General features: G+C 40.2%; 1 protein-coding gene across 2 annotated transcripts in view; it reads right to left on the bottom strand.

The window, feature by feature from the left end:
• JADE2 (jade family PHD finger 2) overlaps positions 1–23,089 on the bottom strand; it is a 228,057-nt gene that overhangs the window by 126,306 nt on the left and 78,662 nt on the right. For both annotated transcript variants that reach the window (XM_026696488.2, XM_026696487.2), the window contains exon 4: positions 21,183–21,340. In XM_026696488.2, coding sequence (XP_026552273.1) covers positions 21,183–21,340 — 158 coding nt within the window. The remainder of the gene's footprint in view (positions 1–21,182; positions 21,341–23,089) is intronic.

Here is a 23,089-nt window from a genome sequence, read left to right on the forward strand (position 1 = left end):
GGCAACCAGAAGGATTTCCGCTTGCTCCAGGATTAGCTTGGGGATGACCCTGGGGATGAGGGCCAGAGGGAGGAAGGCGTAAAGAAGCCCTGGGGGCCAGGGGCAACGCAGGGCATTGTGGTTCTCCGCCCCGTGTGAGGGGTACCTGGAGAAGAACCTTGGGAGCTGGGCATTGAGGGGGGATGCAAAGAGGTCCACTTTTGGAAGGCCGAAGATTGAGGCCGCCTCCCTGAATAGGGATGGGTGGAGACGCCATTCCGCTTGGTCTAGGGTGGCTCTGCTGAGCCAATCCGCTTGGAAGTTTAGGGCCCCCGAGATATGGTCTGCCTTGATGGATGTAAGGTTTGCTTCAGCCCAGCGACAAAGGCGTTCGGCCTCCCTCATGAGCCGAATCGATTGGCTGCCCCCCTGCCTGTTGATATGGGCTTTGGCCGTCACGTTGTCTGTGAGGACCAGGACGTGTTGCCCGTGTACCTGAGGGAGGAAACTGCGAAGTGCCAGGTAAACGGCGTGGAGCTCCAACCAATTTATGCTGCAGAGTCATTCTGTTGTCGACCATCTGCCTTGGGACGAGAGAGAGTGGACATGTGCACCCCATCCGAACAGGCTTGCGTCTGTAGTGAGGGTCAGCCTGTTGGGCTCCTTGAAGTAGTGACCCTTGTTGATGGCCGGTCTGGTCCACCAGAGGAGGGACGTAAGGACTCTTGGAGGAACCCTGACCATGAGCCTTGAGTTGCTCCTTCCTGATCGCTGATACGGAAGCAGGAACCATTGAAGGTGGTATGAAAACGGGCCCAGGGAACAACAGAGATGCATGAAACCATTTTGCCTAACAACTTTGACAAGTCTAACAAAGAAACCTTTTTTGAACGTCTAATGAGATGAACGGATTTTTGAATGCTAAGGAGTCTTTCCGGGGACAGGAAAACCAACTCCTGAACAGTGTCAATCACTGCCCTCAGATGGGTTAACCGGGTAGAAGGGGAAAGGTGACTTTTTTTCCAATTTATCAGGAACCCGTGGTCCTGGAGAGCAGAGAGAGTGATTCTGGTGTCTCTTTCTGCCTGAGCTTTGGAGGGGGACAGGATGAGGATGTCATCCAGGTAGCAGTGGAGACGGACTGGGAAGTTTCTCAGATGGGCTGCCAGGGCCGCCAGGACCTTGGTGAAGGCCCTGGGGGCCGAAGACAGTCCGAAGGGAAGTGCGATGTACTGGAAGTGTTGTTTGTTATAGGAGAAACGTAGGAACTTGTAGTGAGGGGGCCAAATTGCGATGTGCAAGTACGCCTCTGAGAGGTCAATTGAAATGAGCCAGTCCCCTCGTCTGGTTCCTAGAAGGATAGATTGTAATGTGTGCATTTTAAATTTGCGGGGAGACAAGTAGCGATTTAGCCTTCTTAAGTCTAAGATCGCCCTCCAACCGCCTGAGTGCTTTGGCACTACAAACAGATGGGAATAGAAGCCCTGTCCTCATTGAGTGACGGGGACGGGTTGAATAGCCTTTAAGTCGAGGAGGTGACTGATGGCGGCCTCCATGAGAGCACGCTTGGCAGGGTCTCTGGAGGGGGGGGGAAGTCATGAAGAAGTCGGGAGAGGGGGACTGGAACTCAAGGGCAAGGCCAAAGCGGACAGTGTCTCTGACCCAGGCATCAGAGGTGGAGGCCTCCCATCGGTTGGCGAAGTACTTGAGGCGTCCACCGATGGGAAGGGAGTGAATTGAGTTATCTGGAGCACCGATAGGGCCTGCTCCCAGATCCCCGGAAGGGTCTTTTATAGGAGCCACCCCTTCTGGACCTATCAGTGGAATCAGCCCAATCTTGGGAAGGGGGCGGCCGGTAGGAGGGAGATCTCTGGTACCTGGGGGGAAAGGAGGTCTGGAAGGAGGAATGAAAGGATCCTCATCGAAAGGGCAGGGGTGCTCTGGAGTCGGACCTCCGAAAAAGAGAGGGGAGGTATTTCCGCTTGTTACGACTCTCGACCAGCAAGGGATCAAGGACCGGACCAAATAATTTACCTCCCGAAAAGGGGGGGGATGCCAATTTCACCTTGTTCTTAATGTCCGCTTGCCAGTGGCAGAGCCAGAGCAAGCGGCGAGCTGTGACCTGCAATGATATGGCCCTGGTGGAGAATTTCACAGACTGATAAGTGGCATCGGCCGAGAACTCAGCCGCGGCCGTGAGCTTTGCAATGTCCTGGTGTGCCCTAAGATTGGATGCGGGGGCATGTTGCCTTAGCTGGCAGAGCCATCTGATAGAGGATCTGGTGAAGAAAGATGCGGCCGTGGCCGATCTAATGGCCCAGGCATCAGATTGGGGAGCCCGGCGTAAGGCCAGCTCGGCTCGCTTGTCTTCTGGTTTCAGGGCCTCTAGGGCATCGCTAGGGGTTGAGGAAGAAGCCAAGCCCACGATGGGCTCGTCGACCGTGGGGGTGTCCAACAGGAGAGAGAAGTCAGGGTCAAGGTTGAAAAACCTTTTGTCCTGACTGGAGGGGGCCGGAGGCGCCCCTGTAGAGGCCAGCTGTTTGGAGACCAGATCGGAAAAGATAGGTGGGACCGGGATGACCTCGGTCTCTACTACCGGCTGCCTAAAGATGGAGTCATCGGGGCCCCCCGAGGCAGTGGGAAGGGAGTCGGAGGGAGGCTGGGTGATCAGGCCAGAGATATTCTTGGCCTTGAAAAGAATGGATTTGAAAAGATGCGGTTTGAACAATCCTACAAAGGCGGGCTGGTCAGGGGTGAGGCCTTCATACTCTGACATCTCCCACTCCATGGGATCCGCCCCCAAGAGGGGTTCGCTATAGATCATGGACCCCAATTCAAAGACCTCTTCAACCCTGAATTGAATCGGGTCCCCTTGATCTTGTTCCTGCTCCTCCTCCTCTACCCCATGAGAAAGAGGGAGGTCCCTCTGAGAGTGTACCTGACCATGTGAAAGATCCGATCTGGGGAGAGATCTAATGGATGGAGACTGGGCTTCAGGGGCCGTAGGCCGAGGGGCCGGACCGACCATCTGCTGGAGACCCTGCGCAATTCCCTGGCGGATGGCAAACTCCATCCAGGATCTCATTTTCTCAGGGATTTCGACCATGGGATCCTCCTCTGGTTCCTCTTGGCGCAAGCCAGCAGCAGTGGGAGTGAAGGTAGCTTCGGGGACTTGTCTAGGCGCCGGACCCGAAGATTGAGCAGGCGAGGGAGGAGCGGGGGGTTGGGAGGAGGTAGAGGGAGTGGCGGGAGGGAGGGTCAGAGGCACGGAGCATGACTCTCTAGACCATCTATCAATTTCCCTCTCCAATGCCTTGTGGCATCTGAGGGCATCCTTCTGGGAGGCTTTGGAGGTCTCCTTTGCCTGTCTGCACAGATAATGAGTTTTGGACTTGGCCTTCAGAGAAGGTCCACGTGAAGAATTGTCATCTACCATCTGAAAAAAATGCTGGAAAAAAATTGTTTAGAATTAGTAAGAGACGGTTGGCTCGTCTAGTTTTGCGACCTGCACCAAGGCTGGGTGTCTCAGCGGTTGTTTCACGCCCCCCTTTTGGTAAAAAAAAAATTTTCTCTTGATTTTTATAATTTGTTTTATTTATTCATTTATTTATTAATTTTTTTTTTAAAAGTACCAGTATGATATTATTGAAGCATTGGAACATATACGGATATATATGGAAATAATTCGAGCCTATTGCTCATGTGGTTTGTTTGTTTGTTTTTGTTCCAGCGGAAAAAAGGGAGACTGCCCCAAGAGGGAGCAGCAGTTGCAAGGCACAAGGGTTAATTCAATTAGCCGAAAGGAACGCCAGAGGCCTGAGAAAAAAGGAAAACGAGTGTTGGCCTCCAGCAGCTGCCTCCCCAGACGAAGACTGGGGGGTTGAAATGCTGCTACCTCGCCAGCTGAGGGGGCTGCGGAAGCCAACGGACCTTGGGAAGGCTCAGAGACCCTCGAAAAACGACCCAGAGGGAATGAGCAATAGGCTTTAAGCAGTCCCTGGGGATCTGCTTAGTGAGTTTGATTATCTACGCAGCCTGAAGAATGGCCCAAAATGGCGACTGGCCACGAGGCGGCGCCCAAAATGGCGGCCGCGAGCCGATGCTGAGGGAGAGGGGCTATCAGCAGCGGAAATCACTCTCCCGATAGAGAAGGAGGCCTACGAGGGCCCGAGAATGGGAGGAGAAGGGGGCAGGTTAGCTCTCCCCTGGTATATCAGCGTTCAGTGGGGGGGAAACAACCGATCGGAGGCAGGAATGAAAGCAAAAACGTAAATAGGGAAAAAACGAACGAAGCGGTAGCTGAAGGGGGGGCGCCAACAGCGCGAAGCATTGGAATTCTGCCCGATTATCACGCCCCCCAGGAGGGGAAAGAACGCTCCCCTAGGGAGGCTATAGACCCCAAGGCAAACTGCACAGAAATAATATAAAATAAACGGTCCAACCTGGAAGTGAAGAGAGAGAATCCTAAGTCGGCCAAGAGCTCAGAGAAAACACAGCCTGACTGTCACGAGGCTGAGCTAAAACTGGGGAATGCTACGAGGGACCATGTGATGGGGAGGAGCGTTCCTCAATTCAAGCTCAGCCTGTGAGAGCCGAGACTGGAGCACCTCCCATTCTGGATGCTCGCAGCAGCTCTATGGAGAACCACAGAGACAACATCCATCAGTTTGAGATCCATCATTATTAATAATGCCAATGAGACCCAGGATTACTTCTTGATCCTAAACCATACAATGCTGTACTCTGGTTACCCAATACTCGGGGTATATCTTACCCAATACTTGGGGTATAAGGAACTGATGACAGATTGCAAAATAGATTGTAGCTACATCCCAGCAAATTGGAATTACTATTGGTACAAAAAGCACATGATTTCACTGAAATTCAGTCTATAGTTCTTAACAGAGTTGTGTGTCTCCAGAAATCATGAGGTGTTGAACTCATGCCTCCTATTGGAACAACAGATGGAAAACATTGCTAAGAGAGGTCTTGGTTAACTTTGGCTTGTTGTGCTCATTTCTGGACCACGAGGAATTGAAGTCAATAATTCTTGCTTTACTATATCTCAGATATAGTCTCTCTCTGTCTCTCTCTCTCTGTATTTGCGTGCCTTTGAGCTAGTTTTGACTCTTAGCAACTAACTTGCCATTGCCTCCTTCCTAGGACCAAGAGAGAGTGACCTGGGCCAGAGTCACCTAGCTTACTTTATTAGTCACATCTAAAGGGTGACTAATAGTCACAGTATCCTGGTTTCTATTCTGAAGCCGCAGCCACTACACTAAACTGATTTCTAGGTAGCTTAGAAAATACAATTAAAATTAAAGTAGCAACCTGAGAAAAAGAAATCAAATGAGTAAAAATAAGATTACCAAGATCCACGTCAGGGAATCAGAACTAGTAATTGCTCTAAGTAATTGCTTAAGAAGAGTTTACCTTCCAAGAGAGTTAAGCCTCCATCCTTTTATTCCTCAGAAGTCATGTGAAAAGCATCCTGTTCTGCATGAGTTTGGGGGAATTTGAATGTTAATGGAAGCAGCAGTTTAAAAAAAAAGATTGTAATGATTTAAATATTTATGGAATTTATGAATGTTTTTAATGGATCATTATAAGCTGCCTAGTTTTTCAAGTAAATGGCATATACATTTTGGTTCAATATTTGCTATTTAATGTTTTACATAATGTACATTTTTAATCTTGTTTTTAATTTTCTGTTAGGCTCCCAAGACATATTTTGAGATAGGCAGCCATGTGAATTGAATGAATGAATGAATAAATGAATGAATGAAACATCTGGTCTTACTAAGTATGAAATAACTAAAGATGGATGAAAGGAATAAACTAAGGATAACAAGAAAACAATGAAGATGATGAATGGTTTAAAGAAGTCCTGAAACATTACCATATTCTGGATGTTAAGTCAGCCAAAACATAGATATTTTTCTTTTTATCCTCCAATCTTCATTGAGAAAGAAAGACATGTCGTAGGACCTTTATATAAATCCTTAATTGTATTATAACAGAGACTTTTAGTCAGTCATCTTCTCTCTACCTATACTGTCATCTAAAGACTTCTAATCTCGTATCCATAAATAAATTAGCTCATGAAAGCCAGTGGGAAGATAATTCTGCCAGCAGCCTTCAATGGGTGCTCCTACTGCTATTATGCCACCTCAGTTAACTGGGGAATTATTTTGGGGGAAATACAATAACTTATTATTGCCATATATTAAAATATTTTGGAATTTTGAGCACTTATCACATATTATGAATTTAGGGTCCTTGTCACATATTATGTACCTACAATTTAATGGTGTTTATTTATGAGAGATGGCAAATTTATACTGAAATATTGGCTGGTACGTAGGACTATTAGAGATATGGGTAGAGAGGAAAGAATGGTAATCCCCAGAGAAAGCTTCAAGTTCAAATCCTGCCCACAGTAGGCCAGTATCAGGACACTTTATGATGTGCCTCTGAATGAAGAGAAAAAATGTTTTTCCATCTCCATGCACTAACGGCATTTGAAAACAAGACAAAATCATATGTACCACCCTGGTATGACATCAACATTGCATCATGGTGAAGGGTATCAAGGTAGAAACAATGCAAAAATCACATAGATAGTAAATCTTCTACTTGGATATTGCTTTATATACAAGTGGGTCAATTTGACAGATGTGGTTCGCAAACAGCCCTGCCCTGCTGTATTTTTCCTTTCTCCCCTGAAACTGCATATCAGAAGAACTTATGGGGAAATAGCCTAAGAATCTTAAGAACAGAGACTTGGACCAATGCCCTTCAATGAGCTTTATGGCTCAGTAAGTATTTCTATCTTGGTCTCAACCTTTCCTGCCCTAGCACTTTTTCCACCACATTACAGAAATGAACCTTAAAACCTTACCAGCACACGAGAACCCCAAATTATCTTAGCCACATTGAACATTGCCTATGGAAATGAGTTAGAAATCAGGTTCCCGCGGTATTTGGCTTTCCCTGCCCTCAATTCTAGACTGTTCCACTATTTACTGTAAACTTGCCCTTGGCTTGCCTGGTAATACACTTTTTGGTAAGTTAAAACAAAATTAATAATTTTGAACAAAATAAGAAGATATACAACATATGCTTTAGGACAGGGGTTTTCAAATTTGACAGCTTTAAGACTTGTGGACTTCAATTCCCAGAATTCCTCCTCCAGTCATGTTAGCTCAGGAATTCTGGGAGTTGAAATCCACAAGTCTTAAACTTGCTAAGTTTGAAAACCCTTGCTTTAGGAGAAAATACCTTATAATATATTTTGTAAATAAGAATTTTATGACAGATCCCACTTTATTAAAGTCTTCTGTTCCAATGACTAATCCTCTAGAGTTAGGGTTAAAGGGCTGATTAAATATTACTTTTAATATTTCTAACAAAATAGCAAAAATGTTGACTAAATGTCCTTCAGGATAGAGAAGCTAAGGTAATTCTTCAGCAATTTTATCCAAAGGTTGTAGACATTTAAAATTGTTTTTGTGTTTTACTAGTTTCTTTGAATTATGTGTAGGGAATAGAAAATACATGAAGAAACAATTACAAATCTGGTACTAATCCAATAAAAACAGGAGCAAGTTTTTGGACTGTGGTGTGAAAGTTAATTCTCACATGATCAAAATAAGCAACTTGATACCAGATCACATAATTACCAGACAAAGAACAGATGGAAACTTTACCTTCCATCCAAAAGAGAATCACTGCTAGACCTTTTATGTTCTGCAGGAGGGAAAAAGAGGACAAAAAAACCCCTGAATAACAGTTGTAATAGAGCTTGTGTTTCATACACAGTAATGACTGGAATACTTTCATAATGGCTTTGTAGTTTTGCTGTTAGATATCTATTGAGAAATATATATATATATATATATGAATCTTCCTGCCCTGAGAAATATCCTTTTTAATCAAGAGAAAATTGAGATGCGGAAACTACGTGATTAGGAAATTATTGCTGCATACAAATATTATTAATGCACAATGATGCAAGGCAGAAAGCAACTGCAAATACGTTGCCAGAGATATCAACTAACCAATCAATATACATATTGTTCTGTCAACATACACCTGAGTGTAAACAGTAATGAACTACATATATGAAATGCAAGGCACAGGATAGATATCCATATGTATACCTCATCAAAACAACTACGTGCATACAGCTCAGCTAAGGTAGAACCATGAGTTAAAAAGAGCAAGAACGTAAAAGTTTCTTGTTCTATATAATTCTTAGATTATGCAGATCATAAAGTTTATTACAGAAGAATCATAATAAAGGGGAATCAGGAGGGAAAAGGAAACTGTGGCAGCCACAGCAGCAGCAAGCAATTGTCTTTGTCCCTTTTACAGCTACATGCCTGGGCTGCCAGAGACCAAGGCAACTGGGACCTGAGAAGCCAAGTATCAGTTGAAGCAGTTGAAGCCTTAATAGATGTTCAGAGAAAGAAATAGAGCAACATCCATTGTTGCTGCTTCTATGAGAAGAGCCCATGCCAAGTGTCCCAACCGCGGTAGCAGAAAGAGACCTGCATGAAAAAAACAGAAGATAGTAGCACCACAGCAGCAGCCACAATGGCAGCAAGGAAAATGTTAACATCTCAGCCTACGCCAAGGCCTGTCATTTTCTGTATGAGGGACTGATCGCTGCCCAGACATGTCTGGAAAGCTAGTGTGAGGAACCCAGGTGCAACTCATCTCAGCCAACTGAGAAAGAATTAATAACTGATCCTCTTGAACCTCTTAGATAAAACCTCTGGCACAGAAGTCGTTCAAGAGGTAGCAGCAATAACCTACTCATATCCCATATGGGTATTTGCTTATCAGAAGCAAAAGAATAGAAGCAGAGAAAGCCACAACTCTTGGGATTGCAATGTTATTAGGTTGTTCATGATTTCAAAGTCACTGTTGTTTGATTGCCTGAAGGGATGATTTGCTCCGAAAATAATAACACCAGGTAGTCTTGTAAGGGTACTTTTATATGTTGCTTCTAATAGTGTCAGCCCCAATATGTAGATCAGACTGAAAACTCAGCTCCACAGAAAAGCTAAAATACTTTTATTGAGGAGGATGCATATAACAGAATCTTGCAAATCTGATAGTGCTGCATCTTCTCCCTCTTCTTATGTTCCAGTGAATGTGGGAGGCACCTGCCTATTCCACTTCTAAATGTTTATTTTATTTAAATATTTATTCAATTTATATAGCTGCTCATCTCGCATTCATGACTTTGGGCAGTTTACAATTGAAAAATAAACATAAAACACTGAACATATACAAATATTAAAAACAATGCAATAGAATCAGCAGGAGAGCAAAGCCATTCAAGAACTGCATAGCCATTTGATGAGCTCCACACCATGCTCTGATCCCCTAGTCAGATGACAAAGCCAGGTCTTCAGGCCCTCCTGGAAGTAATCAAGGTCGGAGTTGGCCTGACCTCAGGGGGAATGAAGTTCCAAAGGGAGGGTGTAACAACAGAAAAGGCCCTTTTCCTGGTCCTACAAGATGACATTTTCTAGTCTTCCTGCTGCAGGAATAGGTGCAAGGTTCTCCTAGCTGTAACTGCCACCTGCTCTTCATGCAGAAATTGTGAGTTCAGGATGATGCCCAGGTTCTGAAGGAACTGACAGACGTGATATCAGAACCACTGAACTATATTCTTCAAAAATCTTGCAGCATCAGGGAGCCAGATGTCTGAAAAACAGTTGATATGGTTCCCACCTTCAATAAATGAAAAAAAAAAAACTGGATCTAGGAAACTGCAGACTTATCAGTCTGACATCAATACCTGAGAAGATTCTGGAAAAGATAATCAAGCAACAAACCTGTGAACACCTAGAAGCAAACAAAATCAGAAGCAAAAGCCAACATGGGTTTTATCAAAAACAGATCATGTCAGAAAAAATCTTATTGTATTCTTTGACAATGTGACAAAATTAGTGGACCAGCGAAATTCTGTGGGTATAATTTACTTGGATTTCAGCAAGGCATTTGATAAAGTAAACCATAACATACTCTTGATAAGATAGAAAAATGAAGGTTAGACAGCATCACACCATTGGAGGGATTTATAACTGGCTGACTAACTGCACTCAACATGTAATCCTTAATGGAACTGCATCTACATGGAGGGAAGTATGTGTGGGGTACTCCAAGGCCCTAACTTGGGCCCAGTACTCTTCAATATCGTCATCAGTGATATAGAGAAGGGGACAAAGGGAAAACTCATCAAATTTGCAGACAACACCAAGTTGTCAGGAATAGCCAACACCTCCAGAAGGATCTTGACAGACTTGAATACTGGGCCCTATCTAATAAAATGAAATTCAATAGTGAGAAAAGTAAGGTTCTACATTTAGGCAAGAAAAACCAAATACATAAGTATAGAATAGGTAGTAACTGTGAAGGAGATCTTGGAGTCCTAATGGACAATCACTTAAATATGAGCCAGCAATGTGTTGCAGCTGCCAAAACAGGCAACACACTCCTAGGCTGCATGAACAGAGGGTTAGAATCAAGATTACATGAAGTGCTAGTACCAATACAAAAAGATGTTTAGACTTTAGAAAGAGTGCAGAGAAAAGCAACAAAAATTATTAGGGGACTAGAGGCTAAAACATATGAAGAATGGTTGCTGGAATAGGCTATGCTTAGTTTAATGAAAAGAAGAAGTGGGGTGACATGATAGCAGTGTCCCCATATAAGAGGCTGCCACAAAGAAAGATTATGTGTGTGTCAACTTATTTTCTAAAGTACTTGAAGGCAGGGCAAGAAGCAAACTAAACTAACTGAAAGAGAGAACCAATCTAGACCTTTCCTGAAAATTAGAACAATTAATCAGTGAAACGACTTCCTCCAAAAGTTCTGAATGCTCCAACACTGGAGGTTTTCAAGAAGAAATTATGGTCTTCTGGTTTCTACAAGCTGTCTCTCTTAAGTGACGTTTAGGTTTATTTGAGTGAATGAAATTTCATTATTGTTGATGAGTTGTAGAACTATTTCAGACCAGCAATATTTTGGAAAGTAAACACACTTTATAAATTCTATCTATAGTAGAATTTAATGACTGTTGCTAACATCACTGAGAAATTAAAATGGAAAAATCTAGTTTCCCCTTCTGATACATCTACTAACATCAGTAAATTATGTGGCTTGCCTTCTTACTAAACCTTCTAGTTTAAGGAGAAAGATGATGTTTCATTTCTTTTCTAACACAATTGTGGGAAAGTTTTTTGACCTGGCTTCTATTAAAAAGACCAAGTTAGAAGAATGGGGAGGAGTTAGTGTCTCCCTTAGAGGTGCTTCTTAAGTAACAGACTAATAACAGTAAGCATGGCATCTTTCTTCCTACTTACAGTAGTTACTCTACCCATTAGAAATGTATGGAATAAGAAACTATGTTGGTGTACTGGGTACCTCTCAAACAAAAGAGAGGCCGCCTTAAATAGACATTTATCCCAAAAGTTTTAGTGTTGGAAGTTTTTTAAAAAATATTTATGCCTCTGCTGCCTTACCTGAAACAGCATCTCTTCAGATAACACCCCTTCTCTTCATTAAAATCTAATTCTCATTCCCCAAACAAACCAATCCTTATTAGGAACAGAGCATATATGCTCCAATTTTCAGAGCTAAGGGAACATATATAAGCTCTTTCACTAGGCTTTTTATTGGTTTTATTTATCATGCTTGAAGTTGCATTTTTTATTTTGTATATCATTGAATAAGTATTTCCTTGAGTGCTCAAATTGAATAGAAGAGGCGTTGGCTTACCTGAACACAGTTTCTCAGCATGCCTTTGGAGAATCCACACATAAGGGTTGATTCTGCCTTTCTGCCCAGAGACTGAGTCATCAATCTTTGTCACACCTCTTCCTGTCAGGGCCAGGAAGTCCCAGTCACGCTGAAGGCGCAGCCACCTGATGATCTTCATTGTGGTATTGGCTTGGCCTCCCACCTGGACGCTGGACCAGATGGTCACCAGGATGGGAGGGGATTCTCCAAAGGCATGCTGAGAAACTGCGTTCAGGTAAGCCAATGCCTCTTCTCCAGCATGCCTATTGGAGAATCCACACATATGGGACATACCAAGTCAGGTCCTGTGATCTCCCGTCTGTATGTACTTGTTAGAGCAGCCTTCTGCCAAAGGCCACCTCTGCAGAGTCAAACATGTCTAGTTTGTAGTGCTTTACGAAGAGAGATGGGAAGGACCATGTCGCTGCCCTGCAGATGTCCTCCAATGAGGCCTGCATCGCCCACGCAGCTGTAGTAGCTGCACTTCTTGTTGAATGGGCAGTTACTTGTCTGGGCACGGGGAGAGCAGCTAACATATTAACAATTAGCGTGATGTATGTAAGTCAGCACTTCTCATGGGATTCTGCTTAGCACTGTGGGTCACAAGTTACGTTGAACAAGAACTAGAGAAGAATTGCTGAACGACTAGAACTAAATATCTAAGAATCACCAGGCTTTTAAATTATTGCAGTAATGAAAATATGCATATTCATGTAGAGCTACACAGAGAAACAACAGGAACTTTTCTATATGTATTCATGTTCATAAAGTTGATATGTATTCAGAATCTGGCCAAAAAACTATAATCGTTTACCTTTAATAGTAGGAGTATGTGATATGTTCAATCTACCAAGAACACCTTAAAAGCTGCTTTGGTGGTAGTCTATGTGGTACTAAAAACTTAAATTGAGGGCTTTTTTAGTTAGGAAAAGCAGAGAATCTCTAATTTAATTAGACGTTAAATAAGTACTAAAAACTTAAATCGAGGGCTTTTTTAGTTAAGAAAAGCAGAGAATCTCTAATTTAATTAGAAGTTAAATAATGACTCCTTCCAAAGTCCTTTGCTAATCTTGCATTATAAGGGGTAATCTATACATTTGGAATATAGAATCTGCTGGTTTCTCAGTGTTGACAATTCCATTGCAATGACTTGATTTGCTACAGATCCAGAGAGAGGATATGATTTGGAATGATTCTTTATAATGGAACTTCCCTGACAATGCAGGAATTCATCCACCTTATTCGAAACCCTCTCATTCCAAATTACTGCCTTTGAAATCCACAGTAACTACAAAAGCATCTACAGAACCAAATGTATCAAGCAAACTAGCTCAGAATTTTTCTTTGTTTCTCTCTTGCTGTGTATATACGGGAAATCCAACAGTCAATTTGGAGACCACAATGAAACAAAGCTTGATGGGAACAAGACACACTGTACCTTGACCTCTGTTGAGATATTCCCCTTTAGGAGAATGAATGCACTCAGGGAAACGTAATGAGTGGTGAGGAATAACACACAACCAGCATACAGATACACTGAATGGTAAAATGTAGATTTTACTTTCTGTAAACGGGTAAACAAAGTCCAACAAACGGTCCAAATCATACACGGTTAAAGCAGGTAGTATCAGTCCAGGGATAATCCAAAAATGAAGTCAAGTATCATAAAAAAAGTTCAGTAAACGGAGTTTGCTAACAGTTGCAAGACTCATAACAATCCAAGTAGAACGCCGATCAGGCAATACGCAAAACAGAAAATGCAAAGAGAAAGAAACCAGGTTTCTGGCTCCATCTTATGGCCATTGGAGGAACCTCACCCAATCACAATTTCAGCATTCTCTTAAAGATACAGTATTAAATTACTATCCTGGTTTATATATTTCCAACCCAACTGTTAGGTGACTATCCTAACAACCTCACATATTCTGTTTTCTTTCCATGCAACTATTAAGGAGGAGATCTTACATTTTCGCTTTAGTTTGCTTAAGCCCTATTTTAGTGCTACACTATTGTTCAAAGCTAGAACATTGTTTGATTTAAGTGGCTTGTCAAAACAAGCCAATACCACTATTATGAATTTTGCTCATTTCAAACAAGTTATAGTTAAATCTAAGCAAATTTGCTTAGGGGCTATTAAGTAACAAAGCTATGCTTATGGAAAATGAAAACCTCCCTTTTCCCCCATAACTTTACCTGAAAATAAGTGAAAAAACATTTGAACCCAACATTTGCAGCAATGTTCATTCTGCTCATTATAAATTAAGAAAAGTCTTTCCTAACCCAAGACCTATGTTCCCTCTAATTTCTGACATTTCGTGTGGAGAAAAGGTTTTTTTTGGGCAGCAGGTTGTTGTTGTTGTTGTTATTATTATTATTATTATTATTATTATTTTAAGGGGCATCCACTTTAACAATCTTCTTCATCTTCTTTTTAAGCTGCAATTCCCTTATCTTCAACCAATGTGGAATATCATCAGGTTTAGGCAACTGGACTGATTTAAACAAATTCCTCCTCTCATCTCTGTACAAACTGAAGGAACAATGCATACATTACTTTTTATTTCCCTCCTTCTTGTTTGCTAACATAAAGACATCCAAGAAGGTCACTATTTACACACCACATTTCTTTTTTTTTAAAGCAAATTTTATTGATTTTAACAACAAACAAACAAAACAAAACATCAAAACATAAACAAAACATAAAACCTCTTTCCATTATAAATCTTTACAAGGCAGGTAACACATTATTTTATATTACATTCTTCTAATTTATCCCATTTCCATATAGACACATAAATTCCCTTTAACAAATTTCACATTATTTCTCTTTACTCTTATTCAATCACACTTCTTTTCTAGTTTATCTGCTATTCAATCATCACATTTATATTTTCCTCTGGCTTGTTTACAGTTGTTCTCATCTGGCCTTCCTCCGAGATTTTATTAATTCTCAATTAAACACACACACATAAAGCACAAAAAACATAAAACTTCTTTTTAGAAAGTAACTTGGCCCCAGATTACCTCTTTTTGTATGGACTTCCAATTAAATTCATGCTCTTCTTATATACCATTACCTATCTTGTTTACCATTCTATATCTTCTATATAACTCCTCCCGACTTATATATTTCATCATACTTTAAGACAATATTTTTATATCTTTTGTCCATTTTTCCATTTACATCTATCTCATTCCCAATATAAAAAAAGAATAATTTCTCCTGAAATCACTAATCAGAGTATGATGCCTTTCTATCATACCCCTAAATTGAAATTTGAAATAACACCTAAGTCCCAATCTGATTCTGCTTAGTACATTCTACTATTTCAAAAACAAATACTACAATAATAAATCTATAATAATCAACACATTAGCCCATTAAACTCTATAGTTAAACTAATATTTTAAACATTTCCTTTAATATTTTATTAAAACTTAAAATCATTCATTATTAAACATTTTAACATTGTACCTTAATATTTTGATCTTTTATTAAATCTTATAAAATTCTAATTTTCTATTTTTAATACAAATACAACTGCTACAATACTATCATGTGTACTATGCAGAATCCCCCCCTTTTAAAAAAAGAATCATACATTACCCTTTGTCCCTAAAAAAGATTTTCTTTTTCCCATCTTGTTTTATACCTTTTCCCCCCCTTTTCCCTTTCTTTCTTGGCCCACCTAGACTTTTTACACACTCCTCTCCAAACCTCTGCCTTCTTGGCTTCCCCTTTCTGTTGCATTCTTCTTTCCTTTTGCTTTCTGGCATTATATTGTTTTTGCATCTTATTTTTCTCTTTCATAGATATTTTTTTATGTCTTAAGCCCTTCCTTGTCCCTCCTCTCTTTCTCCTTTCTTTCTTAATCACACTATTTAATTCATTAAAAATGGCTTCTTCTTCCTCCGCTTCTTCCAGCTGTTGTTTAATTTGCTGACACATAGCAAGCGCTATATCTAGAAAACAAAGGGCTTCTCCCATAGCGTCCTTGCCTTCTTTCCTTATTTTTAGATATTGTTTTTTTAGTTCATCGAGAGGTAGAGCCATTATAAACTTTTTCTTCTTCTTTTTCTGTATCCTCTTGTTATTAAGCCAATCAAATATTTCCAAACTTAAAATCCCAAAGTCATCAAACAGTCCAGGCAAAGCACAAACTTCTTCCTTTTACAGTTTCTCTTCCTGGGGGGTAAAGTCAATTAGGGAAAAAAAACCCAATCTGTATTTTAAATCTTTTTTGCAGTTAGCTTCTAATCTCTTTATCTTCAAAGCATCTCCTCCAACAAAGTCTTGGAATAATTTTTTTTTTCCAAGCCTCTCCCCTCCTACTTGTAACAAAGGGCTTTAAATTTTTACCTTCTGTTAGAGAGCAGATTTTCCATGTCCATTTGTTAGTTCCATAAGGGAGGGAGAGTAACTTTATCTTTCAACACTTTCCTTCGCCGCTGAGAACCTCCATTAGAAACATTATAGCATCCAAAAAGAATAGTAATTTTCCAGGTATTAGATATGTCCTTAAAGTCCCGGTTCAGCCAAGAAAAACTTTCATTTTAAAACTTCCTTCTTCTTCCTCCTGTACATTCTTAATCCAGTTGCCAGCTTCTTCGTGGCGGCCATTGAGACCGCCGCTCCACCGCCTTGAGAAAAGGGGGTTATTGCCGGCTGGGGAGAGGGTCTGCAATGCCCCTCAACCCCTGTCGAGATCCCCCCTATCTTCAGCTACCCCAACAGGGCAGCCTTATCCTCCAGATCCGTCAGGATCGGAGGCACCAAGACAGCTAGCACAGCAGGGATCGCAGAGAAAGCGAATCCCTGCTGTCACCGAAGCCTGGCAAACCAGAAGAGCCTACACACCACATTTCTGATTCTCAATTGCCCTGCACTTAAAATAATCATTTGTGCCAGAATGACTAAAGTGGCTAAGTCATTCATTTTAAAAACAAGTTCAGGACTGGAAAAAGTAGTAAGTTGCATTGTAATTCATGGTTGCTAGATAATTGTTTCTCCTACAAATTTAATACTTATTTTTATACTGAATTTTTTTTTTGGGGGGGGGGGTCAACTGCCTTGAAACATTTATATGAAAAAAAATTCCTATGCAAAAATGTAGGAAATTCAAAACAGGAAATGCTAATTACTTTGGAGACACCTGCTCTACCAACACCGGAAGTTGTGGCTTCCTTATGTATTTATTGGTTTTAACAGTGGTCCACTGTGCAAATGGCTATGAAAGTGTTGTGAGAGAGAGATGGGGAATAACAAATACAGATGAACAAATTTAGGTCAATGTATCCATCTGGGAGCTTGAAAAAAGTCCCTCAATGAAAGGTGCCTGGACTAGGAATGCCATGAATTTTAGGTTATAGCATAGAGTTGAGCAACTCAGATGTCTTGACAGCCTGAAGTAGACAGGCATGCATTTCTGATACCCAACTTTGTTTAACAATAACTGCTATCTCTCTTCCCCTCAACTAGCTTAATCTGCTATAAACAAGACAGATGCAGTTTTATATTTCAATAGATATATTTTCCCAATGGATAACCTGCTCCTTGTGGATGCAGTGAATATGTGGTTCTGCCTTTCCAATTATAATTTCGCTTTCTTGTCTTGTTTTCTCCCAAATCACTATTTTGTAACTGGTTCTTGTTGGTGAAGCTCAGATTTCTAGAAATCCAATAAATCAGCTCCTGCAAATCTTATCTTAGTCTGTACCTACCACCGGAAAACCTGACTACCTCTGCATCTACCAAATGCAAGATTAACTCAGAAAACAGATTTGATAGACAGATGAGATAAGAATTTAAAAAAAACACTTTCCCAGGTTTTTTTTAAGCAGCAGTAATATAGTATATTAACAATCTCTATAGATGAAATTATTTCTGGATTTGGAAAACAAGATTTGGTGTATTTCATCACCTTAAGTTTTCTTCTCTTCTCTAAACACTATATATGCATTAAATATCTCAATCTGTGTCTAAATGATGCAGCCTTTCCCAAGAGGTTCTGCACCAAATGTGGGAAATCTTCAACTTTCATAATCATGAGCCAGCAAAACCAACGACTGGATATTATGTTGGCTAGATATTATAGGAAGTGAAATCCACCCCATCTGAGGGCAAGCCAGGACAATCCTATTGCCTACTGGGGACTATGTCTGAGGGCTATGCTTAATCCAAAGGAGTCTTGAATTCCTTAATTCCAGAGGAATCTCAAGTGTCTACTGCTATACTGGAATGAGGCCAGAATATTCAATAGCCTTTTCCATCCGGGAGAAAGCGCTGACCATGTTAAACAACTGCATATGCCTGCAAAGTACATTTGCAAAAAATGTGAATCTGTTTAGCCTGGCTTTAAATAGGAACCTCTGGCCCAAGCAATGCCAAGATATCACTTTTCATCTTGACCCAGCACCGGATTCAACCTTCAGCTTTACAGAACATTCAGGACTGCAAATACGCATGTATCAAAGTTGGTAAAGACAAACATTCTACCAACATGTTAAAATACTGAATAAGTTTAAAATGTAATTTGCCTCGTTTCCTTTCCAATTTCTCATTAATTTTTTTTTTAGTTCTTGAAGGTTATTGCCTTCCTTGCCCCCATACTAATGGAAGGAGATAAAAGCACAAAAGTTTATTTCATAACTTTGCTTCACCAACAACTGTTGCTGCTGTCACTGCTGAGCAAGGAGTGCTTCAGGCAATTATTGACTTTACTGAATCCTGTGGGGAGGGAGAGATTTCCTGGATAAAATCTGAAAAATACCTTAAACATGTTTAAAATTCTGTTTCCTGTCAAAGCACTATTTCTGCAGAGTAAGAATGCTATCTAATCAGTCTTCATTGTGACACTTAACATCTTTGAAGTAAAAAAGGCTCCCCAAATCTTTTATACATTTTATCACAGCTAACTTTTACAAAAAAGAAAAGAAGAAAAGGAGTAGAGACAGAGATACTGTTAAGTCAGTGTACACCTTCCCACACCTTCCTTTTCTGTATACTGTATACATGGAGGAAACAGCAATTGAATATTTACACTATTAAAATGCTCTTTTTATTAACGATAAATAATATACACTGTTGGGCAGAGAGACCATCACAAATGACCAAGGTCCCAAATTTCCAACCATAGTAGAACCAAGTGTTGCTTAACCAGGTTCAAACTAGGAAAAAAAATTGTTCTCAATGGACTTTGAAAGAAAAGATAATATGTAGGAAATAGTTTGATCAAGTAATGTGCAAACAACGCTACTTTGTTTTTATTATTGATTAAAACACTTACATACTACTGTTCATAAAATAACTGCAAGTGGTTTAATATTAAATAAACAAGCCAAGTTAAACAATCGAAGAATAGATATGAAAAAAGTATTTGTGAGAGACCTACCTATGCAAGAGACCTACTGTATTTTTCATTCCGTAAGACACACTTCGACCCCCCTCCTCCCAAAGTGGGTGGAAATGTCTGTGTGTCTTATGGAGTAAATATGGTGGATAGCAGCCCCGCCTCTTCTGTGTCTTTTCCGCAGTGCAGGAGTCAATAGGTAGAGCTGGCACATGAGAGGACACTTATTTGTGGTCCTCTCAGGCTCCGCCTCCTGCCCTCACTACACTGCTGCTCCATGTTCACACTGAGACGGTGCTCCATATTCTTTCTTTTTTTTGTCTTTTCCTCCTCGAAACCTAGGTGTGGCTTATGGTCAGGTGCGTCTTATGGAGCAAAAAATACGATAGGTATAAAGATCAGTCTTTGGTACCTAAACAATGCAACAATAAGACCACCGAAAGCTAGTGGAGAAGAGCATTCCACACAGCAGGCATTCTCCCCCAGAAAGGTCTGACTGAGTAAGGTGACAATCTATACTTCGTGAAACTTGCAATATGATCTCTTTGGACAATCTCAGTATTTATGCAGTTTAGAAGCAGAAAGTCAACCTCATAGACCAAAGTCATCCAGACCTTTATGATTGATACAGTTTGATACACCATAATATGATGGGATCGTATTGCCCAATATTACAACCTGACCTCCACATTCTGTGTTCACTGATGTTTTAGAATAATCCAAATATGCAGTTAACCAATCGTTTGACAGCAGTGGCCACAAATAGGAATTCTTTAGGAAAAGACAATACCTGCTAATGTCACTACTGACCAAACGGTTCTCTGATAACTGCATCCCCTGGTTTCATATAGACAGTTAAAAATGATTTGCGATACGATTATGCCTTGTTCAGCTGCCATGATTCTAAGGTTAGGGTTCAATGTCATTCAATGTTATTTTCTAATACTGTCTCTGCAAGTTGGCATGTTTCCAAAACCATCTCATGGAGCTGATTCAGAAGGCTACCAATGGTTAATAGTACAAAAAAGCTGCAGCATCAACAAAATCACACTGTCATCTCTTTTTCATAGGTCATTAAAGGCTAATTCAGTCTTTCCAGGTTAAAATTCAACGTAATTGGGTTTTTTCAACAAAATTAGAATACTACACAGATGCATAGTATTATTCCTCTCCAGCCCCTTGCTCCCAAAGGAGGTACTTTGATGAAAATAATAAGACTTTACATTCATGTTTTGTCCCCCAGAAGGGGGTAACTACCGCTTCTTTAAGAGCTGGCAACATAAACTCTCACTCAAAAATGTGTTTTACAGATATATTAACTCAGCTAGCTCTAACAGCCAAGAGAGGAAGGGGTCAAAAGATGCAGACTGATCAGCTACAAGCATCATGTCCATATCCCCAGGCCTTCAAAACTGAAAGCACTGAGACATAACTGGACCAAATGATGCACTAGATATTATGTCAAAAGTAGAATACGAGATGACATGAACATGATTTTATCTTCCCAATGTCTTGCAAATTGGTCATAGCAGGCTTTTGGGATTATTAAGGGCAAATAACCTTAATTATTCTGAAGAGCTCTGCTGGATGTCCATTTGAGGATGCAGTAAAGATTACAAAATAAATTTTTTTTGCAGCCTCATCACAAATTAGTAGATATACGCATGTGTCCAGTTGGACAGACATTTTAACTTTCTCTTGGCCTGTACTGATCAAATATACAAATATACAGATAGAACTTTACCTATTGTTTCACTTACTCATTTTAGATCCAGAATCCATTGAGAAACATGTTTTGCACTAAATTGCCGATGAACTACTTAGAAATCTTGCAGCACAGTTGTGCTACTGGATTCCTTTTTTTCGAGTAACCTCAAATACAAAACTGCATGATTTCTTTGCCTTTACTTAATGATTTTGGAAAGCCCTCAGGTGCTAAACACTGAAATCAATACAGTGCCACAGAGACAAACCCAAGACAAACCCAAGCATAAACATGTATCTCAGGAAGGAGAAAAAGGTACCAGTTTCACTTACCTTACCACTGGTTCTGGGATTGTTTCTGTATTTGCTGGCACCTGAACACCTTTTTCCCACTCTTGCCTCCAGGGATCAGCAAGAATATAGTACTCATCCGGGCTCAGCTGGAAAGAATCTGGGATCTTCATTGCTGTTATCAAGTCGGTGCGAAAAACCTGAAGATGAGAGATGAAAAGGACAGTAATGAAATCATTGTCAATGAAAATTTTGAAAGCAGAAACTTTTGCCAAACTTAGAACAGATGAGGGAGTGGAATGGACAAGCTGAAACAGATATGGCCAATAAGATGGCTCCTTACATACATGCTAAGGTGGCATGTCTGAATTCAGCCAATGAGAAGAAAAATCAAGAAAACTGGGATTGAACAGGCAGCTCTGAAGAACTAGAGAACAGTGTCATATCATATCATAGAAGGGCTTGCTTATAAAACTGGGCAATACTGCACTTAATAAGGCTGAAAATGATTTGATATTCACAACAGTGGAAAAGAAGTTACTGAAATTTATTTCTGAGCAAGTGAAGCATTGAACAAGGGAGCTAAATTCCATTGGAGGTAGAGCTAATACCAAGAACATTTACCATTGGAGAAAAAGGACAAGTATTTTGTTGTTGTTGTTCAGATAATGAATGTATGCACCATCATCCACATGACACTAAATGAAATTAGCACCTATTATTGTGATTTTCTTTCCATTGTGCTACTCTTCTCTTGGACATGTTCTTTCCTTGTATTTCCCATGTGCGCAGTCTGAATTCTCAAGTATGTTTCATTTTACTATTCACATATGAAAACACAAACTTTCTCCTCTTAATTTTTAGAAACTATTCTTTTCAAAGTACATTATTGTTAAGGAAAGTACCACTTATACTGAAGAGAAAGATCACAAACACTTTATTCACTAATGACCAGGAACATAGGGGGATCTTTGTATGGCAATATTAGCAAGTAGTCTCCAATTTGTATTCTATAATTAGGGATCCTCTATGATTAGAAACCAATGTATCCTTCAATTTACCCTCATTTCTCCCAGAAATAATTCTGCAACTGCAATTTATAGTGCTGCTTGTAACTTTTGAATTAAATTGTGAGGTGGGGTATCTATGTATAGGATAAGTTAGGGAATGTTTCTTTTCCTTCTTTCCTTCTGAGATTCTTAATTTCATTGTAGGGGTAGAAAAAGAGACTTGCCTGTGACAATCTGGCATAGCATAGTACAATCTAATCTTTGGTAATTGACTGCAAGATGATTTGCAGCTTTGATGTTTATATTCCACCTCTGCACATGACAGTGACATAGAACAAAACAAATAACTCTAGTGACTAGTCTAAGCAATCTAAACTCTCATCTCTCATGTTTTTTCTCCTTTGAAAAGCCCATACTTACCTCCATCGATAAACTATAGGTTTAGACAAATTAGTGGATAATATAAGTGTAAGTCTGTTCAAACATATACCATTTGAATTCCATACATTAATGTTCATTTGTCTTGTTAATATATCTTGAAGAAACTCTCTGAAACAAATGGGAATCCTTTGTCCATAAATATTCTTTTTTTTAATTACTCTTTTGAAGTGCTTTAGAATGTTAAAGAGATAAGTCTTCTTTTTTCCCTTGACTATTCTAAAACTTTGTACTCTGTATGATTTCCTTGGAGGAAATACATACATCCATAAAAAAAAAATATTGCCTGTTGAATAGTGATAAATAAATATAAATTGTGGGACATAGGTACATACTAGATACACCTGTGGATGGGTTTATATACCATAATACACCATTTCCCTAACTCTTTTTTCAAGTTCAAAGACTCACGTGAATTTGATGAACATACGCCACATGCAAGTTAATATATTCATAATATTGTACTTCTTCAGGAAGAGAGAATTTGCACATTAGGGTGAA

This window comes from Pseudonaja textilis, chromosome 2 (genome assembly GCF_049901715.1).
Source record: "Pseudonaja textilis isolate UNSWEBS1 chromosome 2, rPseTex1.2, whole genome shotgun sequence".
In the NCBI taxonomy this organism is placed as follows: Eukaryota; Metazoa; Chordata; class Lepidosauria; order Squamata; family Elapidae; genus Pseudonaja; species Pseudonaja textilis.